The sequence below is a fragment of the Balaenoptera borealis genome, assembly GCF_965194805.1.
Source record: "Balaenoptera borealis genome assembly, chromosome: 2".
Classification (NCBI taxonomy): Eukaryota; Metazoa; Chordata; class Mammalia; order Artiodactyla; family Balaenopteridae; genus Balaenoptera; species Balaenoptera borealis.
The window spans coordinates 120928497-120953744 of record NC_138867.1 but is presented as its reverse complement, the minus strand read 5'-3'; the positions used below and the strand labels follow the sequence as shown (position 1 = coordinate 120953744).

The 25248-nt window shown below is 44.5% G+C and overlaps 2 protein-coding genes across 6 annotated transcripts in view; one reads left to right on the top strand and one right to left on the bottom strand.

Annotated features, from left to right (window-relative positions):
* The window catches only part of LOC309624566 (uncharacterized protein), a 404937-nt gene that overhangs the window by 125225 nt on the left and 254464 nt on the right, over positions 1 to 25248 (bottom strand). Inside the window, exon 8 of one of the 2 annotated variants that reach the window (XM_082382813.1) lies at positions 18006 to 18098. In XM_082382813.1, coding sequence (XP_082238939.1) covers positions 18024 to 18098 — 75 coding nt within the window. In that variant the 3' untranslated portion in view covers positions 18006 to 18023. Of the gene's footprint in view, positions 1 to 10972; positions 18099 to 25248 lie in introns of those variants that run through there. The other variant, XM_082382812.1, reaches the window with a different exon arrangement.
* FGF1 (fibroblast growth factor 1) overlaps positions 1 to 25248 on the top strand; it is a 103234-nt gene that overhangs the window by 61194 nt on the left and 16792 nt on the right. For all 4 annotated transcript variants that reach the window (XM_082382801.1, XM_082382802.1, XM_082382800.1 and 1 more), the window contains one exon: positions 19100 to 19302. In XM_082382801.1, coding sequence (XP_082238927.1) covers positions 19134 to 19302 — 169 coding nt within the window. In that variant the 5' untranslated portion in view covers positions 19100 to 19133. The remainder of the gene's footprint in view (positions 1 to 19099; positions 19303 to 25248) is intronic.

Sequence of the window (25248 nt, the reverse complement as noted above, 5' to 3'; positions counted from 1 at the left end):
ACTATAATTGCAGGGTAGAATGTAGTAACTGCCACAAACAGCTCCAGCCAACAAGCTGCAGGATGCTGCAGGAGGAAACAATGAATTTCAACTTAGTGAGGCTCAGGACAGGTTCAGTCACGAGGCAGCACTGGCCCCCGGAGATGCATCTGTCCTTTGAAAGATTATATGAACTCCTGTGGCCCCCCAGTTGGTGGGTTATCTTGAGTCCCTTGCCTATGCTGGGCTAACTACCGCAAGAAGGTTTAGCATCCTAACATTTCTTTCCTGAAACGTGCCAGCTCCTTACCCAGGAGGATTATGCAGTCCCCTCCAGTTGGTGAAACAGATTAGGACACATGCAGCTGTGCACACATCCCTGGGCCCACCCACTGAACTCCTGCCCACCCTCCAAGGTCTCAGCTCAACGTCACTTCCCCGGAGACATCCGACCACTCTCTTATCTACTGGTACCCTCTCCGTCTCCAGTCACAGCTATCTCATTTCAATAGGGAGATACACACACTGGCACTGTAATAAGATGTTCTCATTCAGCTGTTCACTTCTCTTTTTTCATTTTTTTTTCTATTTATTTTTGGCTGCGTTGGGTCTTCGTTGCTGCGCACGGGCTTTCTCTAGTTGCAACGAGCAGGGGCTACTCTTCATTGCGGTGCACGGGCTTCTCATTGCGGTGTCTTCTCTTGTTGCAGAGCACGGGCTCTAGGCGTGCGGGCTTCAGTCGTTGCAGCACGTGGGCTCAGTAGTTGTGGCTCACAGGCTCTAGAGCGCAGGCTCAGTAGTTGTGGCGGACGGGCTTATTTGTTCAGCGGCATGTGGGATCTTCCCGGACCAGGGCTCCAACCCGTGTCCCCTGCACTGGCAGGCGGATTCTTATTAACCACTGCACCACCAGGGAAGTCCCTGTTCACTTTTTTAAAACTTAATATTGCAGGGAGGTCAGTGGTGCAATGGATAAAAACTTAATATCTCCCCCACAGGAATAAAAACAGACAATGAATGCAGGGACTTTGCTTGTTTTGTTTGCCTATGTGTCCTTAGTGCCCAATAAATCACACCATTTAGTTGAATGAATTAATGAATAATAATAGACTGATTCAACCTCATCTCCTCCTGCAGTCTCTTCATCTCCCTGGTTGGTTTGTTAGTTTTTGTGGTGTGGGATCAATGGTTTTAGAAAACATATAGGATGAATTTCACATTGATTTCATCTATTGAAAATACTCATATTTGGGTTCAGTATGGCAAGGGGCAAATCAGTATAGTTTCTCAGGCTTTGGTTCACGAGGGGACTTCTAAGCGTAGCACGTGACTTTTCAGGAAAACTGATACAATACACAGCACACCGGGACCATCATCCCCGCCCTCCACCCTCCTTTCTTTCAACAAACACTACTATGCATGTATTATGTGCCAGTCGGTGCAAGATACTAGAGATAAAAAGCTGAGCAACAAAATTGAGGGCTCTGCCGTGATGGAGCAAAGTCGAGGGGGAGGAACTGTCAGTAAGCAGCTGCCGTGAAATACAGAGGGACAAGGGCACCTTTTGGGGGCCTGGGCCTGGACCTGCGGCCAGCGGTCAGGGAAGGCTTGTCTGAGGAACACCTGTGGGGAATTCTTAGGGAGAAGTAGGAACACCCTGGGTGAGAGCGGGCAGTGGGGAACGTTGGCAAAGAGGGGTGCAGGCCAAGGCGAAGCAAGTTCAAAGGCCCAGAGGTGAGAACAAGCTTGGAACCAAAAGACATTTACCCTTGTTAGAGGCCACTGAGGGATTCGAGGCCAGGAACTCTTTGGGCTTTCTTACTCAATACCAAGACGAGGAGAGCTTGGAGGCAGTGTGGGTCACCAGTTACCCCTCAGGAAGTGACTGCAACGTAAGGTCCACAGGGGCAGGACTCTGCCACTTCATTCGCTGTCTGAGGGTGGGCCCAGCAACATAGTAGGCTCTTAAAAACCATTTCCTGAGGGAACAAGTGAAGTGCCCTGAAGGTGACCTCAGCCACCTCCCCTGGTGTCACCAAGCCCCACAGAATCATAAGACCAAGAGGCACCTCGAGGGCCAGCTGGTCCACTTTGTCCCCTCCAGGCTGTCTGACCTGCCCTCAGACCTGCCAGAGATGACACCGCCTTGTAGATTTTATAAAGTTAGTAGCAGCATGACTTGGAAATTCATTTCATGAAGTCATACACATAGAGCCGAGGGACAGACGATTTGTCCAGTCATCTGGTGAGTCAGAGCAGGATGGAAAAGAGCAAGAACAAGAGTCCTCAACGCCCAGCCGGCAGGTCAGGCAGCAAAGGTCCCTTTGGCTCCCTTGCATTCTGTGTCACCTACTGTGACACCAAGGTGCCTCACTTCCCAATCTGCTCCTGAAGACCAATGAGCCCACATTCCCCCAGCAGCACCTTCTCCTGTGGAAATTATATTTCCGGGTATATCTGGTGGTGAGACTTTTCAATCCGACTTTAGCTCATCTCCTGGTACCATGCGCTGGCTGGATGCTGCCATCCCTCTCAGAGAAGGCTACTGGGCCTGTGTAACCAAGGCTACTGGCCGGGCAGCCGTGAAGAACGGACACCGCATCTGGCCTAAACCCACATCTAATCACATATATGATTCCACTTTGTAAAGTGCTTATTACATCTCCATGAATGGAAATGTTAACAGAAATTATCTCTGGCTGATAGGATCATGGACAATCTTTTAAAACTTTTTATTGCTGTTTATCTGTATTTTCTAATTTTTCTATCACTCCCTCATATTTCAGGACTTCTAAGGGGACTGACTGGCATCCTCTGCTTATTTGTTGAACTGATACAACAGTAAAGCCCAAGTATTAACCCTTCATTTCCCAAAGTATGAGGCATGTGCCCCTATTGATACAGGAGAAGTTCTGAGTGGTACTAAGACACCTTTCAGGACCACTGCTGAGAGAAAGGGTGCCCCCTGTGAAGTCTCCTTCCATCATTTTCACTATTCAAGGAGGAGGCTTTAGCTTGGTACAATTTTGCTTTCAACTCCCCTAGAAGAACTGTTGTTCTCTCTGTGTAACCAAAAGAGCTGAGCAGGCAGGAAACAGCACCTAAGCAGAAGCCAGTGACTGCTGTCCTTTGACTGTATTTGTCTTTATGACTGCCTTCTATTTATGGGATGTTTTTGCAATTATACTAGAGAGATAAAGCTTCCTTTAAATAAGGAAACTGAATTTAAGTAAAACTGCACTTCAGTAACAAAATTTAAAAATAAGGAATTCGGTAAGGGCATAACGATCAGAGTGATGTAGGTGCAGCCCTGTACTGAAGCCCAAGGACAGTGGTGGTAACCTCTGGGGAGGGTAAAACCACCCCAGTGGAATATCAGTGCACAGCAGAATATCCCAACAGCTCCCCCAGGTTTTGATTTTTGTCTGTTTATCTTATTATTTCAATATAAAAACAATAGCATGGAAATAATAAATGAGGAATTTGCTCAGATGGTGACCCAGGCAGATGGGAGACAACTTCAGAACAGGATTCCAAGCTTGTCCAGATTAAGTCCTGCTGGAAGACTGATGGATGAAGGAGGATCCTAGGAGCAGATAGAATTTCTCTGTAATGTTCGCCCTGAGGAAAGAGGCCCTTCCACAGGAAGAAGGTCAAGCCCGGTCTATTTTTATAAGAGCATTTCAAGTGGTTAGTGGACTTATTTCCTGTGGTTCCCAGGAATTCTGCAGCAGGCTCTCAGGAGGATGTTGGTGATAGGGAACAGGGACTTGATGAGTGAGAATCAATAATTATCTCTATATTTGCTTCTCTTTTTCTATAAAAATAATCCAGAGGAAAAACACTTGCTTTAGAAGAGCAAAGTTCATGACAACAAGAGAGCAGAATGCGACATAAAAGTGTCCCATCGTTCCTTAGTGTGTGGCAGAGTCTTTAGGTCAAGATTTTGCAAGCTGAAGATTGATTTACTCACTCATTCCCTTCCCTCCCTCATTTACTCAAGAAAGGATTGAGCCACTCCTCTGTGCCAGGCATGGTTTAGAGGCTGGGGAGAAGGTGGTGAATAAGCATGACTCTGTCCTCCAGAAGCTTACAGGCGAGTCGGGGGAGAAAGACATCAAGCAAGTAAACACGTGGATGGACATACAATGAAATTACAAATGATGGGAAGTGTTGAAAAGGGAAAGAACAAGAGGCAACAGAAGAGAATAAGAGAGGCAGAGGGGGACAGAACTTAAGACCAGGAGGTCAGGGAAGACCTCTGAGGAGGTGGTACTTCAGCTGCCATCTGCAAGGCGGAAAGAGGTCGGGAAGGGCATTGCTGGAGAGAGAACCATGTGTACGAAGGCAGCCATGTGGAAAAGACCACCGTGGACTCAAGGATCTAAGAGAAGACAGGAGTGGATGGAACATAACAGGCAAAGGGAGGGAGGAATGGGAGGTCAGGCCAGGTCATAGGGTCTCCGGCCATGGTAAGAGTTTGGGTTTTACTTTATGGAAATAGAAAGCCACAGAGGGTTTTAAGCCAGGGAGTGATCATCTGATACAGGTTTTAAAAGATCTGATTCTGTGTATAGAAATGACTGGAGGGGGCCAAGAACAAAAGAGGGGGCTACTTTAGAAGCTAAGACAGGAGCTGGTGGTGCACTGGACTGGGTATTGACAGTGGATGATAAGAACATAAATTCAATAGCCCTTAACTAGAGTCAAAGGGCTTGATCATGAGAGCCTAGAGACGTTGACTAGCTAACAGGGCTGGGACCAGGGTGGGACGAGGGAGGCACTTGCTTCAGGTGCAAAATTTACTCAGAAATCAAGAGAAATACTATTTTAATGCAAGGTTTTAAAAAAAATCAAATTTAATGCAGAAAAGTCCATGATGAACAAAATATCAAATTTCTTTTTAAAAAAAAAAAGGATCAGTAACAGTGCTGTGCTAAGCCATATAAGGAAGCTGAGGCAAAAGGAAAAAATCAGTAACTGATCCTGTCTCGTAAAGTTTGACATTTTGTTCATTTCTTCATTCTTGTCCTGTCTAGCTGACCGTCCCCATCTGTAACACAAGCCACCATGTAACCCTCTGCTCTGAAGTAGATATTATGGAAAGAAAACTAATGACATAAATCATCACAAGCTCCCTGATGGTTTAGACAGTATCCCTTCTCCTTGCTCTGGAGATTCAGACAGAAGGTGCAAAATAGTTGCTTCATAAATATTTCTGATAGTAGTGTTAATGGCTAAAATTTATCAGGCTCTTGACATGTTAGATACTTTGCCAAAAACTGTTAAGTACAATTATCTCATTTAATTCTCACAACAATTCTAAGGTAGGTATATTATTACCCCTGTTTTACCATGTCTGGCATATACTTGATAGGCATTTAATAAATATAGGAAGAAAGGAAGGATGAATAGATAGAAAGGAAAATAAGAGAAAGAAAAAGTGATGGGCCTTCCATTGTTTCTTCAAAGTCCTATAGGAATAACTAGTGATTCCAAGTCTGGCAAACACTATCCTCTAAAAAGTGCTATTCATCTTGCTTAAAAGGATTGGTAGAGCAAGGAAGCTAACCTTAAATATCACCTTCTTCCACAGGGAATATTTCTGATAAGTTGGGTTTTTTTTACACCTTTTCCCAACAGCTTTTCTCAGAATATATTTCTTGAATTCATTCATTCCCATATATTTACTGAGCAATTACTATGCATCAGGCACAGATCTAGGTGCTGACAATACCAAGTGAGCCAAAGGAACCTGATCTGGGCCCTCCTGAGGCTTCCATTAGAGAGAGAGACAGAGAGACAGAGAGAGAGAGAGAAAGAGAGAGAATGTGTGTGAGACAGACAATAACAAGTAAGCAAACACATAAATAAAATCATAAATTATCATAAATGTTACACAATAAATACATTTGGGTCTGTGTTACATGATAAACACATTTGGGTCAAACACACAGGGAAGGGATGGGATCGCCCCTAGACAGGGTGGGCTCAACATAAGTAGACACAGGGAGGCTCCGAACAGTCGTGCTGCCAAATATGCTGTTAAGAATTTTTACAAATCAGATCAACCAAGCTCCCTACAGAATGTGAAACTTGACAACCTGATGACCTGCTCCTATGCAGAACAGTTTTGAAAAGCAACACCCGTTTATTTATCTATTTTCTGTATAAACAAATCCATAGAAAAGTTATTCACACCATCAAGGGTTTAGGAATACAATATCATGAAAACATTATCATGAAAACATTAGGAAGTGTTCTGCCTTCTGACCGCGCTGCCCCATGGGCCCACCTAAATGTCTAGATTTATCGAATTCCAGAGGAGCCCCTTGAACATGACAATGTCAAGGAGCCAAGGAATGCAGGCTCCTTGAAAGAGGAATTATGTGCAAAAAGATGGCAGCCCAGAGAAGTAAGAAGTCTCTCTGACGTTTCTCCTTACTTCTTGTTGCCTAATCTGCTTTCAAAGGCCAGTAATGTAGAAGTGCTCCATTTTTCAAACCATCCCACCCAACGTAATGGTGCTTTGATCTCTAAAACATGAGAGAGGAGCAGTGGATGGTGGAGGATATTAATGGCTTTGAAAGGTCAGTTAGAAGAAAAGAAAGAAACAAGGAGAGAAACCATGAGGAGCGGAAGGGAGGAGGGCAAACCATGCTTCCAGCTACCTGCCAAAACTAAAGACAACTCCCGCGAGGCCATGTTTGACGTATGAGTGTACTGTCCTCATTATTGGTCCCGGGCTATCATTGTGATTTTTCTGATAAATGGCATCTTGACTGCAATGTGCACATCCCTGGAGACGCTAGATACCAGGGGCAGATTTCTCTCTTAGTTGAGCTTCTTGGCTAGAAGATTTCAACTCACTTCCAAGCTCTTTCATCCCTTATCAAACACCAGTCATTTCCCGGGGCCTTCGTGATGCTCTCTTGCTCCATCTCCTTCCCATAAAGCCCACCTGGTTCCTGCCAATAGCCGAGCTGCGTGTGGACCTGTGTGTGGAATACCAATGACAGTGACCTGGTCACAGGACCCGAGAGCTATCAGATGTGCTGAAACAAGGCAAACAGTGCAAACTGAAGACTGTTCCCTTTTGGACTTTTCATGTGGGATCAAAGAGAATTGGCAAGTGAAAGGAACCTCTAAAAATAGCCAAAGTCCTTAAAAAGAAATAATGCAGAAGGAAACAAGTTTTGTATGTCCTGATGCAGGCTCTGCAAAAACTAGGCCCTGGAAGGCTGGCGCTGGGGTGGGGGATTTTTTTCTTCCTGCCCTTCGGCTGTGACACCCACTGGGTCCCTTTGTGAATCCTGGGCCCCCCTCCCCCGCCCGCTTCCTGGACGCCTCTGCAGGAATGTAGCTCTTGGGGCACAGCTGGGGCCTCCGTGGCCCGCTTTCAAAATCCAGAATAGACTCTGACATGTAAAACGAGTTCCATGGGGTTTACAGTTCCTCTTTCGTATCCAAGCACCTTACAACACAAAACCGCACGCCAGGACTGCTAACTCTTTTTCCAGAGATGCTTGGATATCTCTCTCTGGCAGAAATGGGAGTTTTGTATTTTTTATTTTTGAATGTTTTGAGTGAGCATGGGGCCCTTGGAAACGAGGCTGCCCCATGGAGAGGCAGCAGGATAAACTGATGTCTTGGGACTGAGGGTTTTATTCTTGGCTAAGCCACAGATTTGCTTTGATAAGCTGTTCAGCCTCTGGGCGCCCCGGTCCTCTTGGCTAAAGAAAAAGGAGAGCCGTTCATCCATCCGGTATAACAGCAGAAAGAGCAAATACGAAATGATTATCAAGTACTTAACGTAGAGTCTATAAAACAGACACCCCAAGATGCTTGTTTACTCATATAAAATGCTTTGTGAAACCCCAAGTGTTATAAAAATGTAAATAATCAACATGCTAAAACATAGGCTCTTATTAATAATATTCATGATACCTTCTATTTCCAAAGCACTCACTACATTGCAAGGCCCTTCCCAGGCCTCACTCTATTCCTTCCTCATGGCCCCATGATGGGATCGGTCCTCGTAACAGCTTCCTTTTACAGATGAGGATCAGAGAGATTAAATGACTTGCCTGGTCATGCAAGTAGTTAAAGACACAGCAGAAACCAAAAGCCGTGTCTATGAGAACTTCCCTTTTTCATGGCCTTTCCAACCCAGTCAAGAAGGAAGATCTTTTACTCAGTTTACCCAGTGGCCTCTGGCCTCACCCCAGCCCCTTTAAAAGCAAAGGCAAATGACCCTGCCGTGACAAAAGCCAAGACGGACTTGGCCAACACTGGGTCATTTTGGGGAAGCATCACAGTGACAATCAGGAAAGTGCTGGTGGGGCCCACTGTACCGCTGTGGAAGATGACAGTCATGTGTCAAGGCAGAAACTTGCAAAGCCTTCATTCAAGGAAAAGAAGTACCTCCTGCAGAACCCAGGCCATGGGGCTTTGTGACCTATGGAGGCTGGTGGAGTAAAACGAGTACAAAAGCTAAGGAACACTCAGTCCAAGGGGCATTTTTTTCTCTCTCCCACATTTCTTTGGCAATTCAAATCACAGACTATGGAGTCAGAAAAGCCTCCCTTCAGCTCTCAGCTTTCATATTTATGTAGCTGTGTGACCTGAGACAAATTATCTGCAGCTCTCTGAGCCTTGGTGTCCGCAACTGCAAAATGCGGAATAAAAAAAGCAATACCTTGAGTTCAGCTCAGGGCAGCTCCCCTGTTCTGTTAATTAAACTCTGGGACATCAAACTGGCTAGGGTAGATCACTGCATAGAAAATATTCTGTTCATTTACCTCCCAGCCTATAAAAACAAAGAAGGAAAAAAAAGCAGTGCCTGCCTAACAGAATTTCTTTGAGATTAATTAAAATAATGTATGTAGCACAGAGAGATCAGCTCGATGCTTTGTGACCACCTAGAGGGGTGGGATAGGGAGGGTGGGAGGGAGCCGCAAGAGGGAGGGGATATGGGGCTATATGTATACATATAGCTGATTCACTTTGTTATACAGCAGAAACTAACACAACATTGTAAAGCAATTATACCCCAGTAAAGCTGTTAAATTAAAAAAAGAAAAATAAGGTATGTAAAGCACTTAAGACAGTACCTGGTACACAGTGAATGCTCGAGAAAAGGTCACTATTTTATTATTTATGGACACATTTTATTATTTACGGGTATGTCCACAGGAGGCCATTGGGAAACATATGGTAGGGCAAGCCCTCAGTATTTCCAAAGAGATAACAAACACATGCTTCAAAAGACTGAGTCTGGAGAAGCCAAATTTTCTAGGTCAGGAGAGAAGGAAAAAAAAAAAAAAAAAGACTCAGCAAACAGACTCTCTTTCTATGAGCTGGAAGGTCTGCTGATTTCAAGAAAGGAATGTCCTTGCTGGGCTGGTTCTGGAGACTGTAACTTGCACAACAGATTCAAAAAGATTTTTGGAGACACATCAGTAAGAGAAGGCTAGACTAAGGGGGCAAGGGCTGCCAGAGGCCCTGCAGAATCACTTTGCATTTGGCTCGAAGCCCCAGGGCTTTAAAGCGTCAGCCTGCAGGAAGGATATTTCCGTTGAAGATGTGTGCAGGTCTTCAGGATGGCTAAGTGCCTGCAGGATGCTCTGGCCCGGGACGTACCATTAAAGTTCAGACAGAACTGGGGCCCGCAGAGCACACCGCTGAGTCAGGGAGCGCTCTCTTCTTCCTCTCGAGCGGAGGCTGTTTTCTCTAAGCGCTTAAAATAATTCCTGACCTCCAACTGAATGAGGCTCTATGGGGGAAGTGTTTTAGGGGTGGAGAAGCCAGACTGCAGAGAATTAAAGATCCATAATCAAGGGAAGGAATGAAGGATATTGGAGGAGAGTCTTCAGAATGTATATGTCTGCTCATATTTTCTACTCTTCCTTGAGGAGTATGAGAGCTAAGGCTGGGATTGAGCAGTTGGGTGACACAGCCCAATTGGATGAACATCCCCTACTTCCTGTCGGCTACACTCTGTCTAAGCATCTATGCCCCTCTTATCTGAAGCACAGCTTGATGAGTCTGGTATGGGCCAAACTGTAAACTCCTTAAAGGCAGACACTGTGATGTCTACTACAGGTCCAGAATCCCTTATTTGAAAAGACTTGGGGCTAGATATGTTTCAGAATCCAGAATTTGGGCGATTTTAGAAAGGTAGTATGGTATGTATACTGTAATATTATGGAACAACTCCAGTAGACGCTGGTCTAGTAGCCTATAATCAAGCATGTCAGTACCTCTGCACCAGATTATATAAATATTAACACGAAGTAGAATAAAGACTTTAAATAGTCTAAGGACACTTTGGGTCAGGTTTTGCCACATTTGAGTTATGAAAGGACTTCTGGTTTTCAGAGTCTTTTGCATTTCAGAATTACAGATTAGGGATTTCAGGCCTTTCTTTTTCTTTTCCTTTTTTTCCCTTTCTTTTCTTTTGTAAATTTTCAGGACATCTGCAGCATCCTGTTCCTGGCAGGTGCTGAGTAGAAGTTGTCAACCAGAGTATAACATCTTTTTTTTTTTTAATATAAATTTATTTATTTATTTATTGGCTGCGTTGGGTCTTCGTTGCTGCGCACGGGCTTTCTCTAGTTGCGGCGAGTGGGGGTTACTCTTCGTTGCAGTGCGTGGGCTTCTCATTGCGGTGGCTTCTCTTGTTGCGGAGCACAGGCTCTAGGTGCGCGGGTTTCAGTAGCTGTGGCACGCGCACTCAGCAGTTGTGGCTCATAGGCTCTAGAGTGCAGGCTCAGTAGTTGTGGTGCATGGGCTTAGTTGTTCCTCAGCATGTGGGATCTTCCCGGACCAGGGCTCAAACCCATGTCCCCTGCATTGGCAGGTGGATTCTTAACCACTGCGCCACCAGGGAAGCCCGAGTATGACATCTTGATCTCCCTGATATAATACCTGATTCTGGAAGCCAGGGGATAGTTTATTCTCAGTGACTTTGGGATTCTTAAGGATTAGAAGGATCCTAAATTAAAGAACAGGAGACGAAGACTACTGACCCCACAGGTTCTCTGTCATCCTGGACAGTAACACACACAAACCCAAGAAATATACTGAGAACTGGTCACTAGTATATCATAGCACCTAAGCAAATGAGAAGAGAGCTTCACTGTACATCAGTGATAAGGAAAAATTCTACCCTATCACTTAGAAAATGATATTTTCAAATATTGCTAAAATACCACTAAATGTTAAAAATCAAGTTTGTTCAGTCCTAAGTCAATAGCACGGATGATTGGCAAAACTAAACAATAAGATATACAGAGGCTGATAATCAAGCTAACGTCTATTGAATGCTTACAAGTTTTCAAGTGCTGGGCTCAGCGCTTTGCATGCGTTATCTTTTAAGACTTATAGAACTCTGTGCAATAGCTACAGTTATGGGGCCCCATTCTGGAGATGAGGAAACTGAGGCTCTGAGTAATTTGCTAGTGAGTGTCCAGCCAGGACTCCAACCTGAGTTTAGCAGTCAGAGGAAAAAAAGAAGGAAGGAAGGGAGAGAGGGAAGGAGGGAGGCAGAGAAAAGGAAGAATAGAGAGAGAAAGAAAAAAAAAAAGCCTTGACTTAAAGCATTTGCCACTTTCTGTGGTATAAATACTCTCACTGGGGCCAATTTCAAGCTACTAATGGTTCAACAACTGGCTCGCAAAATTCATGAATATTTAATAATTGGCTTTCACAAACTTGTAGGAGCCATCTCCTACACACCACAGTCAAGTCCATCCCATGCCACGTCCATAGTTTACTGCTAACTTTGGAAGATGAGATTTCAGCTCATGGAACAGAACTGCTTTAGGAGAAGCATGCGGAAGTGATAGCCCAAGACAGTCAGCCATGACTCCATTCCTTCCCCAGACCTGGTGCAGATCACCAAGGGTGGAGCAGGAAAAAAAGAAAGAAGAACACACTGTCTCCCTTTCCTCACCAGAGGAATGAAGTGGGTCCCTGCCAACCTGACACTCCCTGGCAGAAATAATAACACCTGGAACTTTTTTCCAGACCCTACCAACTTTCTCTTGGTCAGATAAGGAGGTCAGACTTGAGACCAAAGGGTCTGACCCCTTCCTTTAGATCCTTTATTTCCTTACTATTTCCTTTGAAGAAGGAAGTATATTCTACAAGATGGGAACCAGGTTTGGCCCTGCTTTTAACCCAGGGTAGGATATTCCAGCCCTAATTTGAACCCAATTAAAATACATGGGGGCTCTTGGCTTAGCTACTCTGTTAATAACTGTAGGACATCACCTTCTAATTAGGTGTCCTGATAATATGTTTCCATGAGAGGCTCCCGAGATGGGATTGGCCTGGTATTCGATCAACAAACGTGAATAAGACACTGGTGATGTGCAGCCACCTGCTAAGGGCTGGGTCTAGAAAGAAAAGGCACAGTGTCTGTTCAGGGCCTCAGAGACTAATGAAGGAGACCGTCAAGAAAATATAGTTAAATTATATTCATTCACGCTTCCAACAAATATCTATCAAATGCCCATTCAGTGCCAGGCATTTTACCAGGTACTAGGATACCATGGTGAGCAAGGCAGATTGGTTTGTACTGTCATGGAGCTGACAGCTCAGTCATGAAGAGAGACACGAATTAAATAATCACAAGAATGAAGGTGTAATTAGAAACTGAAGTTAAGAGCTCTGAGGAAATGTTAAATGGTCCCGTGAGAACTAGAGGAACCTGATCCAACTAAGGGAAGTCAGGCAAGGCTTCCTTGAGGAACTGACAACTGAACTAAGACTTGAAGAAAAAGTAGGAGTTAACCAGGTGAGTGGGGTAAAGAGGAGGAGGAGAGGAACAGTTCTCCAGAGAGAGGGAACAGCATAGGTCCTCAGGTAGGCGGGAATGCATGGTTTCAAGGAAGTGGAAGGCTAGTTTGGAGAGGTGAGGAATGAGGCAGAGGAAGAGGCATGGGCTGGTCCTCCCAGAGCCCCAAAGGCCTTGTTCTGGCCTCAGTCTTTATCCCAGAGCAAGGGGAAAACAATGAAGGCTTTAAGCAGGGAATATGCACAGCCATTACACCCAGTGCTGTGACAGAGAGTAAATGGAATGCTGCTATGGGAGCATTAGGGAATCAACTAATCTGAACTGGTGTGTGTGGGATGGAGGAAGAGTAGGGATGTCAGGGCTGGGGATGTGTCCAAGCAGGCTTTCTGGAGGAGGAAATATCTGAGACGAATTTCTGAAGGATGAGTATGACTTAGAAAGGCAATGGTGGAAGGGTGGAGGAAGCGGGAGAGAGAGAACGTGGCTGGGTGAGTGTGAGGGTATGGGGGGACTCCAAGAAGAGCAGGCCAATAAGAGAAAAGGCAACAAGGTTAGGTGGGGACCAGATGAGGAAAGCCTTACAGGTCATGGTGGGGTCTGGGTTTTATCCTGACGGCAGCAGGGCACCCACTGACACAGTCAAAGATCTTCAGCAGGAGGGGGATGCTCATTTTCACATGTTAGAAGGGTCCCTGGCAGCAGGGTGGAAAGTGGACTGGAAGAGAGCAGTGCTGGAGTAGAGAGGCCGCTGCCAGCTGCCTCAGCAGCCCAGGTGAGAGAAGGTGTTGCACCTGCACTCAGGCAGCACAGTGAGAATGGAGTAGGGAGGGTGATGCTAGGAGACATTAAAGAGGGACAGATGAAAGGGCTTTGTCACCAGTGCAATGGGTGGGAGTGATTTCTATTCTAACCAAAGAATAGTCTCAACAAAATGAATTCTATTTGTGCTGAGTCTTGTCTTATGACCTTGTACATGGTCAATTTTTGTAAATGCTCCATGTGTCCTTGGGAAGAACGGTGTTGACTAATTGTGGGGTGCCGGGTTCTCTTACATGGTTCATTCCATTAAACATGTTAATTGTGTATTTCAATCTTCCACATCCTTAATATTTTTTTGTCTGTTTGCTCTATCATTTATGACAGAAATGTGTTAAAACCCCCACCGTCATTGTGAATTGGTCAACAACTTCTCTTTACGTATTTGTCAATTTTCTCTTTATATAGTTTGAGGCTATGTCATTAAGTATACACGTTTAGAATTTTTATATCTTTCTGTTGAATTGATCCACTTACCATTATGCAGTGATCCCTTTTATTCCTGATCATTCTTTTTGCCTTAGACCTACTTTATATTAATATTGCCATACCAACTTTTAGTTTTTTGTTAACATCTGGTGTCTATTTTTGTGTGTGTGTGTGTCTGTTTTTCACTCTTTTGCTTTTAACCTTTCTGTGTCCTCATGTTTTAAATGTGTCTCTTGTAATCAGAGTGTAGATGGATTTTTTAAAAATCCAGTAGCTAGTAAATTTAGCCCATTTACATTTATTGTGATTATAAATGTATTTGAATTTATTTCTGCCACCTAATTAGGAGCAAGTTTTAAAAACATTTCTATTATTTTTCTCTTTTTTCTAGATTCCTTTGGATAAGTACAATTCTATTTATTTCACCTCTTTTCCCTTACCCCTACCAGTTGCTGACTGGAATTAATGCATTTTATTTCTTTTCTTTTAGTAGTTACCCTTAACATTTAAACATGCATATTTGACTTATCAAATTCTAAGGTTAATTAATATCTCTAAGGCAGAGTTAAGGCTTTTAGGTGATTCCATTCAAAGATACGGGATCAAGGACTTAGGGCATATTTGAGACCAAAGGTGAGATCTGTTTTACATATGATGGGTTTGAGGACACATACCCAATTATCACCTTAACAGATGCCTACACATCTACCTTCAGTGGCTTAATATACTTTGCAAAATATCCTCCTTCGTGGGTATTCTGCATTGCTTAAGCAGTGACAGGAGTTAAAAACAAAATTAAAAAAATAAACATCACTGTTTGCCTTCCTTTGATTCTTAGAACCACAGCTTCTCTTCTGACCTAGCCACCAGGGCCAAACTGAACACTAACGTGTCCTAGAAACAGCAAGCTTCACCAACATTCCTTCGATAACTGTCGATAAGCTGAGAACTGAGTCTGAAACAGTGACCTGGATTCTCTCTTACATAATGATGGCTTACCTTTGCCTCCTCCATCTTCTCTACTATGTTTGTGGCTTAAATGATGAGGGAGGAGGGGCTTAGCTAATTTCTGCCAAATATGAGAGGGAAGGAAAAACTCTTATTTCCATACCAACTGAAAAAATTATTTTAAATTAAGCATTCAGTCGCAGCTGACCTAGACCACATCAGGCTTCAACTAGTTGAACAAAACCACTTACTCGTATCTCCTAGAGGTCAGGTCACAGTTGTAAGCTTTCCAAGTAGTGTTATGAATACTGTGCCCAGTTAATCCTTCAGACAACCCTGAGGTAGGCTGGGTGGGGATTATTAGAGGAAACATCTCGGAAGGAACAAATGACTTGCCCAGGCTCCCAGAGCCAATGTGTGTGCAGCTGGGGCTGTACAGTGTTGCTCACTCACCCACACTGAAAAGTGACTCTTGTATTCCTGCGTGAGAGCCTATACTTAACATCCTGTCCATGTGTCAGAGTTCAGGATCTCTTCCAGAGGCTACAGCTAACAAAATATATCAGGCTGAACATGGACGTTCCAATAGGCTTGGTGTTCCCCTCACTTTAGTGTCACTGGTAAGTCCAGAAAAATCTCCCCAGGGCCCCAAATCTCAAGAGGGCTGGGCTTAGCACACGACGATGACATGGAGTCCATTGGGCTTGGTCTTTTCCATCTCCCAACACACACACAGATAACCCCTTCCCCTGACAGCCAACAAAATGATAATACTAACCACAAGCAGGGCTTATAAATTATGCTCAATGCCTGATTTCACATAGTTAATGGATTCATTTGTTAGAGTAATTTGTGAAAATCCCCAAGGGCCTGGTAAAGCTGCTGCCTAATGGTTTTATCATGTCATATACTTCCTCATTCCTATCATTTAACAAATACTAGATTGGCAAGGAACTCTGGACCAACCACTGCTAAAAATATAGGTAAATTCTAAATAAAGCTAAACAAGGGGAGGGGAATTTTGTGCCTCTGCAGTTCCCTTCACCAGCAAAAAGAGATTTCATTTTTTTTGTATGTTTTGGCTGATTCATAATCCCACTGATACAGTCTATCGAATTCACATTGACACAAGGCTTATTTTCAGGCATCAGCAAGTCACCTTCAGGTTTCAGGTATGGATCTGAACTTAAGGGCGATGGGAGAAATCTGAAGTCGGTGCAGCCACACCATCACTGTTCCTCTTACTGGGGGGAGAAGGCAGAGAACAGAGGCATGGGCTTGTATAACCCCAGGTTGCAATGCAATCAAGGGGGAGGGGATGCCCACCGGCCTCTGACAGAGGGCCTTTAGCTTCATGGCTTACACACACATGAATGTGAGCATCAGTATAATTCTTGGCCAGAAATGATGCCTCCAACCTCGGCCAGTCTTTTGGTGCATCTGTTCCCTTCATCCCAGTGGGATGGAAGAAAGAATGCAAATGGGTAGAGCCAAATCCATATGCAACACATAGAAACCAACTTAATGGAGACTCCCCACGGGTGCTGGATCTAGAAGGGAGGCTGTCCTCACCACGCAATTGCTGCACAACCAGGGTTAATGCGGATCTCCATTTGAGAAAATCCAGGGACAGCAAGAAACAAAATTCTGCCCGTCTAAGATGGACAACACAAATGGCTCTTTGTACAGTGAAATGGCCACCACCAGTATATGATTATTTTCTCCTATACCAAATTAAGTACTCAGTAAGTGCTTGAAAAAAAAAAAAAACTGATGGAACAAAAAAATATGGATTATCTCTTAACTGTAATTTAAGGAAGAAGGATCATTGTTGTATGCTAATGAGAGGTGATGGGTGAAGATGCCCATGTCTGGAAGCACTAAATTGCTTTACATTGAGGGGATCCAGAATGGAGCAGAGTGAGGAAGCGGAGGGAGAGGAAGACTGAAAGGCTGGGACGGAAAAGGACTGAGTACAGAGATAATGAGAGAGAGTGAGAGAGACAGAGGTGGGCACAGAGACTCAGAGGCTTGTGGATAAAGAGAGGGCTTTGGAAGAGAGAGTGAGGATTTGGGAAGGAAATGCAAAGTGCTGTACAAGGTGAACTCTGCAGTCTGCCCTATGAAACTGATGTCTATGAAATTAATTTTCCATCTGTTATTGGACTTTGTGAAAAGGGCCAGACAGAGTTTCACCATATGTGAAAGGGATATTTGGAGTGGTCTGACTTTAAAGACAGTTTATATGGTGTATGCAAAACTCTCTTTGGGGGTCCTTGGAGGGACTTCAAACCACAGCCCTTGTGGCTGTAGACTGGGAGAGATGTACTAGACACATTAAAATGCCTAGAGCAGAGGAAACACGTGGAGGCTTCCAACATGAACCCTAATTCCAAAGTCACCAGAACAAATCACCCAAATTGCTCCCTTGATTTCTGATGGAACTACCTTATATGCAAGCAGCTCCGTGAGGCCGCTCCAAGGATGCGCGGATGGGGAGTGTGAGAAATGCAGGAGGCTGGCTGGCCTTCCGTCAAGTTCACAGGGCTCCTAACACCTGGTGACTTGGGTTCTCTGGGAAATGAAGAGATGCATGGGGGCAAAAGCAGAGGCTGCTGGTGGCGACAGCCAATACCTGGGTCACAGATGAGTAACTTAATGAATGATCAGATCGTGGGGGCAGATGTATGTGCCAGGCAATGGGTAAAATCCCCACTTCTAGTAATACTACTGCGGTACCAGTGAAGTCACTTAACCTTGTCATGGCGATTAAAGGCAAGTTAGGGCTTTCTTTCAACAGACCCCTTTTGAGGCTCACTTACTAGCTGTTGACCTTGGACAGGCCACTGAGCAGCTGTAAGCTTTGGTGTCACTTTATAAAAAAATGAGGATAACATGAGCATCTGCCTCCAAGAATTATGGTGAGGAGGACATGAGTTACCTCGTAGCCCACAATATGTTAACGATGATGATGATCATTATTATGATAAAGGCACTTGATAATCAACATGTACAATGAGCACCTACTCACTCTTATAAGATGAAGTTCTCATGTTGGTTTTCCAGTCTCTTCTTCTTCACCTCTTTCTTGTACAGTCCTTGTAGTCAGCACCAATTCATTCTCCTAAATGGTGGGGTAAGTAGATATTTTAAAATACTGAAGTTTATTGGCTTTGCTTTTTAGTCCTCAGCGGTGTCATTGATGCACTTTTACATTAAAAATATAAATTTGTACATAGTGGGTATATACAACATTAGAGGATTATAATAGGCAGTATGGTGGTTTCTGTGTCAACAGTAAGTATGTCTCATTAGAAAATAATTAGGAGGAAGATGGCCTTAGTCCCAGGAACAGACTACCGTCTTCCCTGTGTGATCTGACGATACACAGGAAGCTGTGGACCCAGGCAATAGCTAGCAGAACCTTCAAAATGCTCCACCCCATAAAATGTCCTTTGGCAGTGACTGCCCTTTAAAAACCCCACTGAACACCTCCATGTGCCTTCTTCTCCAGCTCTGGTTCTGTTCCCACCAGTATACCCAGAACTGTCCTTTACAAATTAACTGTTGGCTATCTCGGAAATGCCCCTCACCGCCACCTACCCCGCCCCCGCCTTCCCCATGGGTCTCCCATGCCCAAGCTCCCGGGGCTATCTCCATACAAGGGCCTCAGCACCTGGCCAAAACAGTGGGAGGGTGGAGGGCACAACCTCAGTGCTGGCCTCTCGGCATTTGTGGGTTTCAGCCAGACCCTGAGTGTTATTTTAGTGCAACTTCGGCGTTTAATTTGAGGATGTGTGTGGATCAGAAGGAGGGACCAAAACATTATTTTTTTTCCTCTCCGCCAAAATGATCAAATTTGATGTTCTAAAAAACACACAGCCTGGTCCAGAGCTGTGTCCAATTGGGAAGTGAGACATGCCTGAAAATCCCTCCCCTACCAGGGACCATCCTTCCTTAACCACTGGCCACGGCACAGGCCTGTTTACTGTGGACAGCACCTGGGCAGTCTGTGGTTACCACCCGCCCAGGAGCCTGTGCCCTGAGGCTCTCCTTCCCTTCTTGAAAGTGCACGCTGCACCTTTGCTGGAAGAACATTCTACAGGGTTGCTTAATTTCTTACAGCCTTGAAAGCGCCATAACCAGGAGCTGCTCAGCCATGGCTGAAGGGGAAATCACAACCTTCACAGCCCTGACCGAGAAGTTTAATCTGCCTCCAGGGAATTACAAGAAGCCCAAACTCCTCTACTGTAGCAACGGGGGCCACTTCCTGAGGATCCTTCCAGATGGCACAGTGGATGGGACAAGGGACCGGAGTGACCAGCACAGTAAGCGCCCATCTGACCTTTCTGGTGTCTTCCTTAGTCAAGGACGGAAGAAGCGAGGACAGCTAAAGACGGGCTGTACCCTCTTCCCCAAGGTTCTGTTCAGGCATGACACACTCAGAGGCAGGGGGAACAAGCTGTAAAGGGTCTAGGTGTGGAAAAGGGGGAGTTGTGAAGGCTACAGCCTGCCTAAAGGGGTCCTATTTCAAGAGTTTAAGAGGACTCTCTGTTGACCTAACACAACTGCTGTGAGATCAGATTGGTTCCCAATGTTCAATTGTTCCAGATTTCTGTAACTAGCGAGAGGTCTGGTCCCCAGGGCCCCGCTCGCTCCATGACAGGAAGGGCCACATGGGGCAGGGTTGGTAAACCCCCCCACAAAGACACGGGCTCAATTTCAAGTTAATTGACTCTCCAGGTTATCTTTCCACTGGGCTTGATTTGTGAAATCCTAGTTCATAATCGTAGTCTTACACATCATAAATTGTGCTGCTCTCACTCTGCGTATCGTGCAGATGTGTCTGTGGTAACCGGGAGGAGTGAAGTCATTCTCCAGACCTTATAGAAACCAAAGGGCAAGAGCGATTCCAGCCAAAGGCTGACTATCTCTTCCCGGCTTTCCTGCCAGGCCAGCTCCCAGATGGTGTTGATAAATGGAGGTACGACCTTGGAGAAAAGAATCTCCTTGAGTATCTAATAACAAAAATCTCTTCGTTCTGCTTTAGTACTTCCGGCGGTGGTGTGTATGTTTGATGTTAGGTGTCTGGGTCCTACTGTGATGTGTTCAGGCAATCCCTGAGCACCACCAAGGCATTAGATGTTGGAGAGGAGCCAAAAGTCAGATCTGGTCCCTGCTAAGAGGGTCTGAAGGGTCAAACGTGTCACGCACCAAGAGAAGGAATGTGTGGATGAAATCAGGAGACACAGAATAGCATGGGTGGAAATTAAGGTTGCTGCAGGATGGCTTTAAAATGGAATGCAGAACACTGGCTTTGATGTGACGGTTTATATATCAGGTAGTCTTTCTTGTTCACGGGATATGCACCAAAGGTTGCAGGCACTAAGCACAAACGGCCACCCCAGTGGCGCTCACTCTCCATCCTCAGATGCACAGGTGGTGGGGACGGAAGTCAGCGCTGACCAAACCAGGCGGCACTGTCCTGTCCTTCCCGCCCACCAAGCAGACCCTTGAGATGAGGAGCAGGAAGACTGAGGTTGGGGCTGGACGCTGCAGGGTTAGATTTTTTCAGCTTGGTTTTGATGGCTTGTCTTCAGATGGGCCTGCTGAATACCTTATACCCGATGCAAAACAGGTACCAGAGTGAAGCAAAAAAAAAGACTGCTGAGTAGGTCAAACACAGAAGCAATGTTTACTGCAAATAAATGGACTCAGACTGCAGTCTGTTGTGTTGTGTCAGACAAGCTACACAATTCATGTGATCTGCCTCATACAACACAAAGGGAACAAGCTGTAATTTCTCAAAGGTTTTAAACATTTCTAATAAGTCTTAGCTTTCTGAACCAACGGGAATGCTCTCTGGTCCTTAGAGTCCCAGGAGAAGAAACAACCTTGGTGATGCGTTCCACGGCGTTAAGCTGGCTCTTCTGGGAAACCTTAAATTCTGGGGTAACAAGAAGCTACAATTACAATTCCAAGTACTGGAATTTCTGTACAAATGGTAGATGACTTCACTGCTAACATTACAGACTGCACTCTGGGTATGGAACTTCGGGACAACTTCTGCATAGTGCTGCGAATTCAGCTGCCCGACCTCAGATGTCAGGAGCCCTGGAGGGCAGCATACGGTAGCGTAGGAGTTTGTGTGAGGCGGTCTGCACACAAGTGATGCTGGATTAATTACTTTCCAAGTGAACTTGGGCTAGTTACTTAACCGTTTTGGCCTCACTTTTCTCACGTGTAAAATAAGAATGATATTACTTGCCTCACAGGCTCCTTGGGAGGGTTCCATGAGATAACACAGTGAAAGTTCTTGACACAGTCCCCTGACCCAGAGCAACAACTCAGCACGTGTGGCTATTCTTGCCACCACTGTCACCACCACCACCACCACCAAGACTTCCATGTATTCAACGCGGCACATGGAGATACAGTACAACACTTAAGGACCTTGCCTAGTCTCTTCTCTTCAATAACACTGCCCTCCATGAAAGCCAAGGGTCTAGATTCAGGTTTTGATTCAAGGCCTCTCTGGCAACATTCAGAGTCGTTGCGTTGGCCTATTTACTTAGTCTAGAACTAAGAACAAGGGCCAAGGAGGACAGAAATCAAAGTCGGGTGAGTGAGCAGAAATACATCCCCGTACCTGTCAATGCCAGGAGAACTGGATAATCCACATAGCCCCTGCAGAGTCAGGGGCCCTAGATTTAGAGACAGAAACCTTGACTTCATATTCCTATGCTTCCACTTTCTAACTGGAGCAGCACTAGACAATTACCATTCTCTCCATTTTGCATAAAGTACTCTGCCAAAGCAGCTTCCCATCCCCCATCCCCAAGACCCTTCCAATCATTCTCTCTTGTCTAGCAATGTAAAAGTCTCCAGTGTTCCCAGCTATCTCATCTTGGGGGAAAATACTGAGGCTCAGTTTCCTCACCTGTGTGTGCCTGACAAAGCTGAAAACTCTTATGAGATTCTGCAGCCCAGAGGACTCCCTCCCTACCATGGATGCGCCCTGTAAATGTGGTTCTGTTGCCCTCTACTGCCCAGTGATGGTACTGCCACAATCCTTCTGAATTTCAAGCTTCTTCAGAAACAGAATCAACCTGGGCAGGCATGGAGTGGATGATCCCTGAGTGGTTGGCACAGCCTGGCGAGGGAATGGTTTCTATTCTTTGATCATTAGTTTGAGCATCACTGGAGACCACGGTGACAAGTAGAGAGCCACACTCCAAGACTTCCTTCAGGAAGAATATTTCTAAAAGCCAATCAAATATTTAGGTAAATCTACATAAATTATGCAAGGTAGAACTGTACGCCTTCCAGCTCTGCAAGGCAAAAACACAAAAAACCAAAAAACCTACTTTCACAGCTTTTCCTTTTTTTTTTTATTTTACTTTATTTTTTTAACATCTTTATTTGTGTATAACTGCTTTACAATGGTGTGTTAGTTTCTGCTGTATAACAAAGTGAATCAGCTGTACGTATACATACATCCCCGTATCTGCTCCCTCTTGGGTCTCCCTCTCAACCCTCTAGGTGGTCACAAAGCACCGAGCTGATCTCCCTGTGCTATGCGGCTGCTTCCCACTAGCTATCTATTTTACATTTGGTAGCGTATATATGTCCATGCCACGCTCTCACTTCATCCCAGCTTACCCTTCCCCCTCCCTGTGTCCTCAAGTCCTTTCTCTATGTCTGCATCTTTATTCCTGTCCTGCCCTTAGGTTCTTCAGAACCTTTTTTTTTTTTTAGATTCCATATATACGTGTTAGCATACAGTATTTGTTTTTCTCTTTCTGACTTCCTTCACTCTGTATGACAGACTCTAGGTCCATCCACCTCACTACAAATAACTCAGTTTCATTTCTTTTTATGGCTGAGTGATATTCCATTGTATATATGTGCCACATCTTCTTTATCCATTCATCTGTCGATGGACACTGAGGTTGCTTCCATGTCCTGGCTATTGTAAATACAGCTGCAATGAACACTGCAGTACATGACTCTCTTTGAACTATGGTTTCCTTAGGGTATACGCCCAGTAGTGGGATTGCTGGGTCGTACGGTAGTTCTATTTTTAGTTTTTTAAGGAACCTCCATACTGTTCTCCATAGTGGCTGTATCATTTTACATTCCCACCAACAGTGCAAGAGGGTTCTCTTTTCTCCAAACCCTCTCCAGCATTTATTGTTTGTAGATTTTTTGATGATGGCCATTCTGACTGGTGTGAGGTGATACCTCATTGTAGTTTTGATTTGCATTTCTCTAATGATTATTGATGTTGAGCATCCTTTCAGGTGTTTGTTGGCAATCTGTATATCTTCTTTGGAGAAATGTCTATTTAGGTCTTCTGCCCATTTTTGGATTGGGTGGTTTGTTTTTTTGATATTGAGCTGCATGAGCTGCTTGTGTATTTTGGAGATTAATCCTTTGTCAGTTGCTTCATTTGCAAATATTTTCTCCCATTCTGAGGGTTGTCTTTTCGTCTTGCTTATGGTTTCCTTTGCTGTGCAAAAGCTTTTAAGTTTCATTATGTCCCATTTATTTATTTTTGTTATTTCCATTTCTCTAGGAGGTGGGTCAAAAAGGATCTTGCTGTGATTTATGTCATAGAGTGTTCTGCCTATGCTTTCCTCTAAGAGTTTTATAGTGTCTGGCCTTACATTTAGGTCTTTAATCCATTTTGAGTTTATTTTTGTGTATGGTGTTAGGGAGTACTTTAATTCCCTTCTTTTAGATGTAACTGTCCAGTTTTCCCAGTACCACTTACTGAAGAGGCTGTCTTTTCTCCAGTGTATACTCTTGCCTTCTTTATCAAAGATAAGGTGACCATATGTGCGTGGGTTTATCTCTGGGCTTTCTATCCTGTTCCATTGATCTATATTTCTGTTTTTGTGCCAGTACCATACTGTCTTGATTACTGTAGCTTTGTATAGTCTGAAGTCTGGGAGCCTGATTCCTTCAGCTCTGTTTTTCTTTCCCAAGATTGCTTTGGCTACTCGGGATCTTTTGTGTTTCCATACAAATTGTGCAATTTTTTGTTCTAGTTCTGTGAAAAATGCCACTGGTAGTTTGTTTGATAGGGAATGCAGTGAATCTGTGGATTGCTTTGGGTAGTATAATCATTTGCACAATGTTGATTCTTCCAATTCAAGAACATGGTATATCTCTCCATCTGTCTGTATCACCTTTAATTTCTTTCATCAGTGTCTTATAGTTTTCTGCATACAGGTCTTTTGTCTCCTTACGTAGGTTTATTCCTAGGTATTTTACTCTTTTTGTTGCAAAGGTAAGTGGGAGTGTTTCCTTAAATTCTCTTTCAGATTTTTCATCGTTAGTGCGTAGGAATGTAAGAGATTTCTGTGCATTAATTTTGTATCCTGCTACTCTACCAAATTCATTGATTAGCTCTAGTAGTTTTCTGGTAGCATGTTTAGGATTCTCTATGTATAGTATTATGTCATCTGCAAACAGTGACAGTTTTACTTTTTTTTTTTTTTTTTTGGCTACGTTGGGTCTTCATTGCTGCCTGTGGGCTTTCTCTAGTTGCAGCAAGCGGGGGCTGCTCTTCATTGCGGTGCACGGGCTTCTCATTGTGGTGGCTTCTCTTGTTGTGGAGCGTGGGCTCTAGGCGCGCGGGCTTCAGTAGTTGTGGCACACGGGATCTAGAGCGCAGGCTCAGTAGCTGTGGCACACAGGCTTAGTTGCTCCACGGCATGTGGGATCTTCCCGGACCAGGGATCGAACCCGTGTCCCCTGCATTTACAGGCGGATTCTTAACCACTGTACCACCAGGGAAGTCCCAGTTTTACTTCTTCTTTTACGAGTCTGAGGTCTTCTGCCAGCGTTCAGTAGGTGTTCTGTAGGAGTTGTTCCATATGTAGATGCATTTTTGATATATTTGTGGGGAGGAAGACGATCTCCACATCTTACTCCTCCACCACCTTGAAGGTCTTACCCACAGCTTTTCTTTGTGCCCAGCCAGTTGATCTGCCCTGGGCAAGATAGGGAAGTTTTCAAAAATTTGTCCTCTTCCTACCTCCAAGAGAATCAGTTTCCTAGAACCTAACACAAGGCCTTGCTTGGAGTGGTATAAACTACGATGGATGACTGTGTAAGGGCTGCTGTAATGTAGACCTGAGTCAAAGGTCTCCACTGGTGGGAATTTCTGGCCTGCAGACAAGATGTTTTTGAACTTTTTTTTTTTTTTCTTCTTAATTTAGTATATGGCTGTGTTGGGTCTTCGTTTCTGTGCGAGGGCTTTCTCT